Below are 11,275 nucleotides of genomic sequence, written 5' to 3' on the forward strand. Positions count from 1 at the left end.
TTAATCCCCTGAGTACACTACTGAAAGCATCTTCAGTGTTGTTACTAAGGTGACATATGTTGTTGACACAGTGATCAAATGGATGAGCAGACAGACAAAGACATGTATAAAACAATCCAAGGCAGAAACAGGCAGACTGGGCGTCGGCCCGATGATCTGAATCGTTAAAATTGCGCAGCGCGCCACAGCGGGAACCCGTTTTATCCACCAGGTAGGGTATTCCCCCGATTGGAGGAAAATTTTCGTTTAGGCGACTATCTAACGTTCAGTTTATCGTCCTATATACGCTATTTCCAATTTTCAAATTGTATTTAGGTCAAGCATTTGTGATTAAATATTCTCTAAACTATAAACATCAGCATAGTTGCTATGATGATTTTACTTTCCCTTCAATATATTGGTTTCACTCATATTACACCCGTTTCCAAATGAACATATGGCACTGGATAGACTATTGTGACGCTCTTCTGACTCACCAAGTGGAGATTCAGGGTCAAAATATTTCCCAAGCAACCTGTGCTGGTCGTGAGGGGCGACTGAATGCTGCGAGTGGTCAGGTCAGGAGTGCTCATCATACGCCGACGGCGTGGAACGTGTCTCATAATATCAATCACTAGTTTGGCCCAGACTCGATTACTTACAGACAGCCGCCATATAGCTGGAATAGTGCCATGTGTGGCGTTAAGCATCTGACAAACGAATCTGGCTTACACGAAAACAGATGCAGTCACATCTGGTTCAACCCCTAAAATGCATCTTACAATACACTTCCTGGATGCAAGATGTGCATGATGAATTGTCGTCCGTTTCACTCTAAGGGTTCGTCGTCTTTATGAGCTGAATTTGGTACACCCTCTGTCTAAATTAGCGATAATTCACTGCACGGAATCCTTGGTGTGATAAAAACCGTCGTTAGCGACCTAATGATCACCTGTTCGGCCCTCTAACGAGGAATAACTGTTCCCACCTACACTCCTACCTCGTTGGTAAGAACTCAAGTCCAACGGTAGACTACATCAGTTGCTGGCATCTTGGAGGGATGTTGCAGTAATGCTGGGGTTAAGCTTTATGAGATACTGTCATGTTCTGACATTCGTTGAAACCCTTTTGAAGTGATGTCGAGTGGTGAAAGAATTAGCCATGCGGTGGCTTCGTGTTCAAGTTTTCATTGGTTTTAATTTCAAAATGAGTACATGGGATGGACGTTACAAGCGCTTTTTTAAAATGCAAATCAAACAGAAATAAAACAGAGTACGTTCAGTTTGAAGTAACGGTGATTTGAATTCGAATTCCTTCGGAAACATGACACGCTTGTCAGAAAGGTCCACTGTCAAAAGGAAATCTTAACAACTACACGCGAAAGAGGAAGAAAATTATAGCGTTTACATCGATAATGTTACGTTATGACGTTAGGCATTATCATCACGCTCCAAATTAAGTACTTCAAGGTAGCCATAGATCAAGGCTTTAATTATTGAACTGTTTTAAACCAGTGAGGCGTTGTTTTGCTGTACGTTCGATCAAGACGTTGTAGCGGTTGTTGTAACACTGGTGCCGTGTGCAAAGTGGGAATACCATTGTGACGTGGTGAGCTCACGTATTACCTTAGATCTGCCAGCCTTTGGATTCCTTAAACCATATATGTATATAACAAAACGCCATATATGTATATAACAAAAGGCCATAGTTCCATGACTGTTTGAGATTTTGGTCACCCAGAAAAGAATTTATCAGATGTTGCAATGTTATGGGTATGATTCTCAAACATGTTTTGTTTATTTCAGAAAACAAAAAGAGAAACCTCGATCTCCTTCAAGTCCAAGCCACCAGACGGCGCTAAATCCCGGAGATAGCCGATATTACACGAGTTGTCACTACGCCTCGGCACCCGTTGTGCCGCGACAAGTAGAGGTGAGCTAATTGCTCAGAAGCGCATTGTCTGAATGACTCCTTTAGTTGCTATAGACGTTATATCTGTCACAAATAAATTTCGTGCCAGCCATTTTCCGTGACGTAATCTGTCGGCGTGTAGGGAATTAACGTTGATGGAGAATGGCCAAAGAGCTGTCGTATGTCGACAAAACGTGAAATTTACATTAAATATTCTGCAGTCATATTGAAAATCTAATTTACTCTTCAGTAAACAACGATATTAACACTCGTCAAAGTGCATGGTCTTCGTCACTGACTAAGAATGCACATAACCTAGAATAATTGTGCTATTTGTTATCGTTAGCTCTAAAATAACTGTCAATGCACAGAATAAATTGTAAGATGGGCTGGTATTTATTCATGGGACATCTCCGTGAATCAGCACACATATGCTTTATATAAAATAGAATTACAACTGTTAAACCTTGAGGGATGTTCAAAATCTAATACAACTGGCGTGCTACCGGTTAAACGATAAAGGAAGCAAAACAAATCGAAAGAGGAAATTTTTTACAACATTACACTATCACACGAGATACAAACTGGTACACTTTCAGCCCAAGTTGGCATGTTTGCTCTATCGTAACTTTGACGTAGTGAGTTTCTGTCTTACCCGTGGTGGATGGTGGATGGCGAGTGGCACGCATTTCCCAGTGGCCAAAGGCGTTGTAGAGTTTCATCCCTTTATCATGTCAGGATCCGCTGATCGTGGCTACGAACCACAGAATCGCCCTGATTATGATCTTTGGTTTATCAGCACCATACCCGTATTGTGGGTATCCCACAGTCTTAAAACTTGGTGCTCTTGTTTTTTTCCCTCACTGATCTGACACGCCGTGAAATAACTGAAATACAGTTCTTAGCGGCGTTGAACCACACACGCAAGACTCCGAGTAGAGATATTTCATCGAATTATAACTATCCCTACATGGCTTTAGTTATTTGTCAAGGTCGTACGCTAAACTCGATTACTGATTTGCATTTCACGCCCCTCTTTTAAACAGTACGTTTTAGGAGTTGTCTGTTCCAAAGAGAAAAAGAGATCAATCCTATTAATTACTTGATCCTCGGTGCTAATCAGACAGAAGACATTGTTAACCCCTTATGAACTGAAATACCAAGTGCATTGGCGCTCTTGCATTAGCAACTTGCCATTACGACTCTTACGGTACGACATATCAATGATATTTAATTTCTATGCGATGTGCATATTGTATAAGGTTATGTAATTAGTAAAGAAATAAGGTTAAAGACACTTTACCAGTCTTCACGAAATATGTCAGGGGTCACCAGAAATGGGCTTCACATATTGTACAATTGTACGGTTTTAAAAAAACCTGGACTGGCCCAAAATTGACATCACGTTTCATCCGGACGGTATAAATCTTGGTGAAATCGACCGAATTAAAAAGGTGTCTGTATTTACGAATCGCGGGTACTTTGTAATATCCCCTGTATGATATACAGATGTTATAAACAACTACCCGTCTGATAGCCGGTGTTTCGTACTAATAGAGTCCGTACAACCAGTGTCCGCATAACAGGAGTTAAAGGCCACTAATATATGAACTCATATGCTATATGGGTGATTGAGTATGTTTTTACGCCGCATTTAGCACTATTCCAGCAATATCACGGCGGGGGACACCACCCTATGTTATATGGAGAGATGATCTTCTTTTGCAATAAATGTGAACATGTCAGTAATAGTGACGTATTATTGACAGTTGGCTGTCGTTTCAACCTCTATTGATTTTGTAGGTTGCTGGTATTTGATATGTATAAATATTTATACCGTTAAAACGGTGCTATAAAGATAGTCATGTTGGTCATGGTGTATATGTTGGCCAAGTTTGATTTATGTTACAAAATTTGTCCCCTGGTCCATTGAGACCTAACTGGCTATTTTTCCAGAAAAGGCTAAGCCCAGAAATTCTCTATTGAGCATAAACGATTATTTCTATCGACTTGATAGCTCCGAATGTCAAATGATTAAATTTTCATTGGATTCCTCGCACCCAATGTAGAATCTCACATCATCGTCATTCACATAACATGCCCTATAAACAAATCTTCATTTGCGCTAACCAAAACCATACATGTTCAATACAAATGAGTTTGACGTTTAAATGGTTAATTATGATAAGGGACAAAGCTACCATTGACAGATAACCCACAGCTAAATGATTCATCGTGGGTCTCATTGTCCATCCATCAATTAATTAAGCAAATTCTTGAATGAATCATTTCCTTCACAGCTTTTCTTTGTTACTTGAAGACAGTCATAATCTTTCCCCCAGCCTTGCAATCACATAATAAAATAACCGTACAATGTCTTCAAGAAGGAAATGTAAACAGATTAGATACTTGTCCGCATCTCCCATTAAACGTTCAATGCTAGTTTGATTGATTGAAGCAATGTAAACACACAACTGTCATCTCGTAACGTTTATTGACATTTACAGTCAGCGGGGGATTTGGATTTGTAAATCACGGTTTCATACAGGTTTATTGGGATGAACATTTGAAAGGCTGTTTCATATTGCCTCATAACTATAATATCCTAAGGTTATAAACTCGGACCTAATTACTGCGGGGAAAGATTCGTAAATTTGGTTACTGGAGCATGTTCCAAAATGAGAATCTCAAGGCATAATAGAGTAATGTTTGCATCCCATTTTTGTCATATTGATTGATTAATATCGTCAATTTTCTAAACGAAAATGATGAATAACGAACGTCGCTATGGTTATTTCGGCTTGTTCAATCTCGTGGTTGAGAAACCTGCAAAGTTGGAGAAACCTTTTACCATTATGAAGTAGGGCATATGAATCACAAATATATGTCAAAGCCATCTTATTGATTGTTTTTTTAAAGGTATCCGTATGTTCTTTTTCAGACAACACTCCGTGGGAGTAGAATGGAGACCCGAGTTTTGAATGGGGACCAGTTTCAACAGCCGTACCCTCCCTTACCTCTAGGGGAACGTCCGTACGGGCAGGTGCGCCCAGAGATGGGCCTTCCCGTCAGCAACACCTTCACAAACTATCGCAAACTGGAAGGAGATTACACACCGTCCACTGCCAGCCAGAGCAACAGTGATAAGTCTCCTATATACGAGTACATAGAAGACTCGGACTCTATCCGTGATGACCGTCTGTCCAGACATTCTAGAGACGTTTCCGCTTACTGCGAATGTCAGGAGCACGGCTACAATTCGCAAGGGTACAGCTCCGATGGGATATACAGTGACCGAGGCACACAGACAACCCTGCCGATCCGGCACTTCCATCGACACGATGGACGCCATGATAGTCGTCATGAGAGAGACATTCCATACGGTAGCCCTCAGGAAAGCTTTGATATAGATGATTCCAGTATGTCGAGAAGGGAGGCTCGAGGAGGGCAGCGATCTCGACGGCGTCCAGGATCTGGTACCTCCTCCCACGACAGCAGACACAGCTACAGAGAAGGGTCTCAGAGGAGACAGATTCCTGCCTTGCATCCACACTATTTCTGTCCCCCGGAACTCACTTACAGATAACTTTTGAACAATGGTTTGGCTGATGAGTGCAGGACGGTTAAGGTGACAGGGTACTTGTATGTGTATGTGTGCCCTGATATCATCCCAAACAATTTATTGTACACCATTGTCTTTCTGTGCGCGCACGTGCGAGTGTGTGAGTCATGTCTGCACGTACTACATGCAATACCTTCAGTCAGTGGTGCACGCACGTGCTTTTGTATTGCACTGTTGAATAACAGGTGTATTCCAGAATATCCACAGTATTATACTGACTATCAAGCAACTCTTGCCTGGAACCTTCGGGACATGTTTGTGTTTGGAATGATTACGTTCATCTTGAACAATATTCATGAATACATGTCTCCGATGGTAGAATGTGAACGTTCCTATCTCGGTTTATTCAACTTTTGTGTTCAACGACCCACACGGTGGTGTTCAGTATTGTCAAGTACTGCAATAATCTCCGGAAAACTGTGCTTTTTTTCTACTTGTATAACTTCAAATTCCTGCGTAAACAACACGAATTGTACAGGAGAAGGGAGAAATTGGTGATGTTTTAAAATATGTTGCCTCAGTTGATGTTGCTTTTTAAAAAGAAGTGCTAGCGAATCTTAATATTTCTGTATGTTACAAAACACAGTTCTGCTCGGACAATTATTAATGACAAGATCTGGTCAAGAATCGGACCATGATAACAAAGTTTAGATATATTTATTATATATTCTAGTAACTGTTTTGCCCAATATGAGAACAACTTGAACTAATATTGTTTCGTAAGATTTGTTCGATACGTTTAAATATTAGTAAATATTGAGTACCACCTGCAGATGATCCAACTCGAAATCTGACCCTGTTAACGTTTTTACAGAAAACTCGCAAGTCTGTTCTGTTATCGATTAGAAGATCGAGGATGTTGAATAGTTCAAGGAGCGATGAAGTATATTTTGAATGAAGAACTGAAACGTACAAATGGTTATTAGGATTGGGGATTTGGGTTTAATCCTACATTTAAACTATGCATGTGACGCTGCAGCCATATCAAACCGTGCTATTTGGGGGAGGCTATCGTTAAAAAGCTGTCTCTGCTGACCAATACTTGTACATATGTTTACATTTGCCGCTGAGCCCCCCATTCCCAATTCTTATCTCCATTTAGTAGTATCAATCGTGTACAAATTTAGTTTTCCTGATTAAAAGCTTAAGCATCTATGTATCTTTGTTAGAAATATTGGATATTGCCATATACAACGGTGGTATGATTATGTTACTCGTTTTGAAGAATTCAAAATGTACTTCTCGTTCCACTGAAACATTGTTTTGTATGTTTCATACGTTCATGAATCATGTTGTAAGTGCAAGGATATTGGTGCAGATGGGTTTCTTTGTTGTAATGTTTGTGAGCCCAAACTGTGTGGATGTATAAACATGATGTAAATATCACTGTACATAACAACACATTGTCATGACAATCAATGTTTGTTGAGGGGACATAGAGAATAAACATATCTCGGATATATAACAGCAGTTCCCTTTGTTTGTCGAATTCCATGGACGGTTCACTTCAGTGTCAAAATTCTTATAAATGTGTTTTTTTTTATTAAAAAAATTCGGAAAGAGACACACCAGGCATGACAGGGATGTCATTGTAACTTCTCAAATGTCATGCCGCCTTTTTGAATATGAGCTGTGATTTCAGCCTCAATTTTTTTCGTTCAAATGATCAAGGCGTGATGTCAAATCTCCAGTGGGTGGCATGATATTACTCTGTCCGGTTGAGGAGAAGGACATCAGCTATAATGACAATCAAGCACTACACGCGTAACGGCTTCGCAGGAAGCTTGAATTATTTGTATTTTGTTTTTCGCCATTTCAGAAACGGAAACTGTAACCAAGGGATCGATTCATTTGAGAGCTAGAATTTGCAATCACACATATTGGATGGGATGATTACGTTTAGTTTGAAAGCTTGATAACGCCAAATCCATTTACCGACAAAAATCTATTTTTTGACGAATTTCATCTGTTATCGTAATAGATATTTGAACACGTTACATCCTCGTTTGAGGCCACTGAAGGAAGATCATTTTAGGCCTGATTGCTATACTTTATGGACAGAGAAGCGTTTCATTTACTTCGCATGACATGTCAAAGGAATGGTCCGTTCCGAGGACCAAAATTAGTCTCAAGGTTCAACAAGAGAAGAGGTCCTTCTCACACATACAGACACCCCTGGGGATGCCGGGTGACTACTGGTCTCCAGTAATCTATGCTTGTAATACTCGACTAAACGGATCGGTTGGTCAGGCTCGGTGACTTGATTGATTGCGTATCCTTGTACCTCGACGACATGAGACATTGCTCATAATATCAGTTACTGGTTTGTCTGGTCCTGACTCGATTATCTACAGGCCGCCCTCATATAGCTAGCATAGCACTTAGTTTGTGGATAAAGAAGAAACAAAGATAAGTAAGAGTGAGTGAGTGAGTTTGGTTTTACGCCGCTTTTAGCAATATTCCAGAAATGGGCTTCACACATTGTACCCATGTCGGGATTCGAACCCGGTTCTTCGGCGTGACGAGCGAACGCTTTAACCACTAGGCTACCCGGCCGCCCAAGATAAGTAAGAAGCATCATCTTCATCTTTAAGGTATTTAGACGTATCCTCATTACCAAACTACGGACATTGAAGGACTGTATTCATCTGTTTCGATTTCAGCTCTGTATCAACAGAAATATGTTGTTACAAAGAGGCCGCAGAAAGTGTCCTGGACCATCCATGAGCACACACTGACAGTTAAGGATCACCGCCGAGCATTTGTTCGTCAGTTTATCATTGGCTGAACTTACATCACTGATTTAAAGGGACAAAATTTACATGAAAACTGTTGTAAACCTGTGCCGTTCTATAGTCAGCGTGAAGTCTACATCGGCAATCTAAACGGTATGCAAGTAATACCAGCCAGTGCATGGCTACAATGGTTTGATTTCTTGCTGAGTAGGCATGGCGATATGGTTTCATCATCATCCGTAGATTTTGGGGCCCCGTCGCGCTTCACGAACACGCAGACTTTACGAGCCATAATGAATAAACCTCTAATTGTCTGGGTTTTTCTGTTGCCAATAGTGAGTCATCAGCGATTCAACGTACACAGCTTTTGGTGAGTGAATGTTGGGTGAGTGAGTGAGGGATAGGGAGCGAGCGAACCCGTGCGTGTTGTACATATATTATAGCTTTATCACGACTGTCTGCAAATAACACCGAGTAACCCAGACAAACCTGAGGTTGTCATTACGAGCAATGATCAACGCAGTCAGACTACGATGACAGGCAACTAGCCACACTATTTGACCTGCCGATTCTCATTTTAGTTCTCCTTCTACGACTTGCATGTGACACTAGCGACCTATCATACCTGGATTCCATATCGACGGGAAATTCAAGAAACAGTGGAGATGTTTCCTAAGAAACACAAGAAAGTGCTCTTTTGCAGGCAATACGCAAACACAAAATAATGTGTACCTATATAGAGCGTCAATAACTTCAAAACCCGAATTGATAACATTTTGTACAAATTTGTCTTAACACGGACATGAATAGCATCATAACCGAATCAACTCTGATTGTATTAACGGTTCATTTGACACATAGTCACTGCTGATATCACTGGTATAATAAATCTCTGATCGAATACGTCTTAATTTGTTCAGTCATTTCATTGACCACATTCAGATAAGGCATTACGACTATAATTTTAGATGATAATCAAGGCCCGGGTCACAATGACCCCTTTTAGCATGGTCATGTCGACCCCTAGAGGTATTGCCGTAATGTACACAATAATTCGTCCTAAGCAATACTAATGAGTGGCAGTCATAAATTACATGTGTATAATGAATTCAATTTCTAATAGCGCATCTCCCGTCAGACGAGGGTAGATTAGAAGTCCCCATGGGATCAGGAGCTATTAGAATTGTGATAAATTCACACTAGATTAGGGGCTGCTCATTACACAGAAACGTTGTCACCAACTGAACGTCGTCTTGAAGAGAGACGTCGTGAAGAATGCCCCAGCGAACATGTCCACGGTTAAGATGTGTGACCGCATGTTTCCAAACGTCCTTGTCTTCCGTTTCGGACACTGACAAAGATGACAGAACCTTTCATTACGTAACGAGCTCCTTGCTGTTAAATCTAATATTGATCTTAAAGCGTTAAACTTCAGAGACATGACTAATCTTTGACAGTCAGGGCGTCTCGTTTCATGACAGCCTTCACATCTTGCCATTTTCAGAATACATGGTCTGAGTGAAGGCTCGGAGCGTTTATAATTGTCTCAATTACTCAATAAAGATGACATGCAATCCCGTAAGAAGGTTATCGTCACTAACACCACAGCCAAGTAGCATGAGCGTGGTCGCCATCATTGTGGGGTAGTGAGGTAACATGGGCATGAATTGGCTGTATGAGTTTGCACAAAGCAAGGTTTTAATATTTTGACAGTTTTATGAATTTGCACAAAATAAGTGTAAATATTTTAAAAAACACAAAAACAATGCATATGGAGTGAGTGGGTTTGGGTTGGGGTAACTGAGAGTGGAGAGAAATGAGGAGAGGCATAGAGAAGTGAAACACCGATTATATTTATTATAATACATCAAATCGTTTACAGTGTTATTCTGTATATTAATCGGGGATTTGTGTTTCGTGAACTAAATATATCTCATCAGATAGTGCCAAAGATTAAATATTAATCGTCAAAGCCAGAGATTAACCAGTCTCGATTATTCGACGAAAGGAATTCCATTCGGAACTTCGTGGTGAAAACCAAGGTTTTCCTTGTTCCTTAATTGATCACTCTGATATCACCGTGCATCAATAATCATAAAATTCTTTAATATTTGCGGAGGCTGGTTTTTCTTCAATTTTCAGATTTATGGTCAAGCCCGAAACGTACATACGAACAAACACAAACAAATACATTATGAAATTATCCCCAACTAAACCAAAGGCTGACGTAATAAGAATGCATTTTTCATAATGTTGTTATGTCCGCGAAAATGTCATTTTGTTCTGCCGAAGGAAATCTCTACATCAATGATTGAGTGAAACTGCTATTTCCCCGTTCAACATAAAAAATACATCTGTTAAATTACCTAACCATTACCTATCATCCTATTCAGAGATTGAATTGCTTTTTATCAGACGTTTGAAAGGAAATTGTGAATGAAATAATGTTTTATTGCCCGCATTTCAATTTGTGCCCCATGATAGTCCGATTTCATGTTTAACTCTATTAAATGGTATCTTATTAAGCAAACATAACTCCATTGTGCGTCTAGGAAAGGTCACGTTTATCGTTAATTTCATCTATAATTGAAGCAAAATCGAACTATGTATACGAACTCATGTTAAACTGTGTTTATTTTACCCGGATGACTCATCAGAACTGGCAGTCTGATCACATAAACTACATACATGGTACTGGGTATCCATAATATGATCCATCGAATTTAGTTTAATACGTTTATACCACTGGAATCACGCAGTAGTAAACGCGAAGCGGCCATTTTGACGTAGATTAAATGTGTTTGTATAAGCAGACAAAGATGTTTTAGGCGTGAGAGAGGGACATTATAGATCAAAGCATTTCTTAAGTTAGCCTTCTTAATCATCAAGCCAGGCGTATTGTCTACCCGTGTGGTTGATGTCCAGTTTTAATCAAGCCTGCACGAAAGCCTCTCTTCATTATTTTCTGATGTTACAAACGTCGTTTTTAACTGGTTAATTAGCCTTTGTGCTGAAGCAGTCTGGTTTA

General features: G+C 40.1%; 1 protein-coding gene across 5 annotated transcripts in view; it reads left to right on the forward strand.

Annotated features, from left to right (window-relative positions):
- Positions 1 to 6,948, forward strand: part of LOC139442627 (uncharacterized) — a 76,901-nt gene extending 69,953 nt beyond the window's left edge. For all 5 annotated transcript variants that reach the window (XM_071223482.1, XM_071223486.1, XM_071223485.1 and 2 more), the window contains exons 3-4: positions 1,785 to 1,911; positions 4,832 to 6,948. In XM_071223482.1, the coding sequence (XP_071079583.1) occupies positions 1,785 to 1,911; positions 4,832 to 5,476 (772 nt within the window). In that variant the 3' untranslated portion in view covers positions 5,477 to 6,948. The remainder of the gene's footprint in view (positions 1 to 1,784; positions 1,912 to 4,831) is intronic.
- Positions 6,949 to 11,275: the final 4,327 nt, after the last annotated feature.

This window comes from Haliotis cracherodii, unplaced genomic scaffold (genome assembly GCF_022045235.1).
Source record: "Haliotis cracherodii isolate W230 unplaced genomic scaffold, xgHalCrac1.p SCAF_5, whole genome shotgun sequence".
NCBI lineage: Eukaryota > Metazoa > Mollusca > Gastropoda > Lepetellida > Haliotidae > Haliotis > Haliotis cracherodii.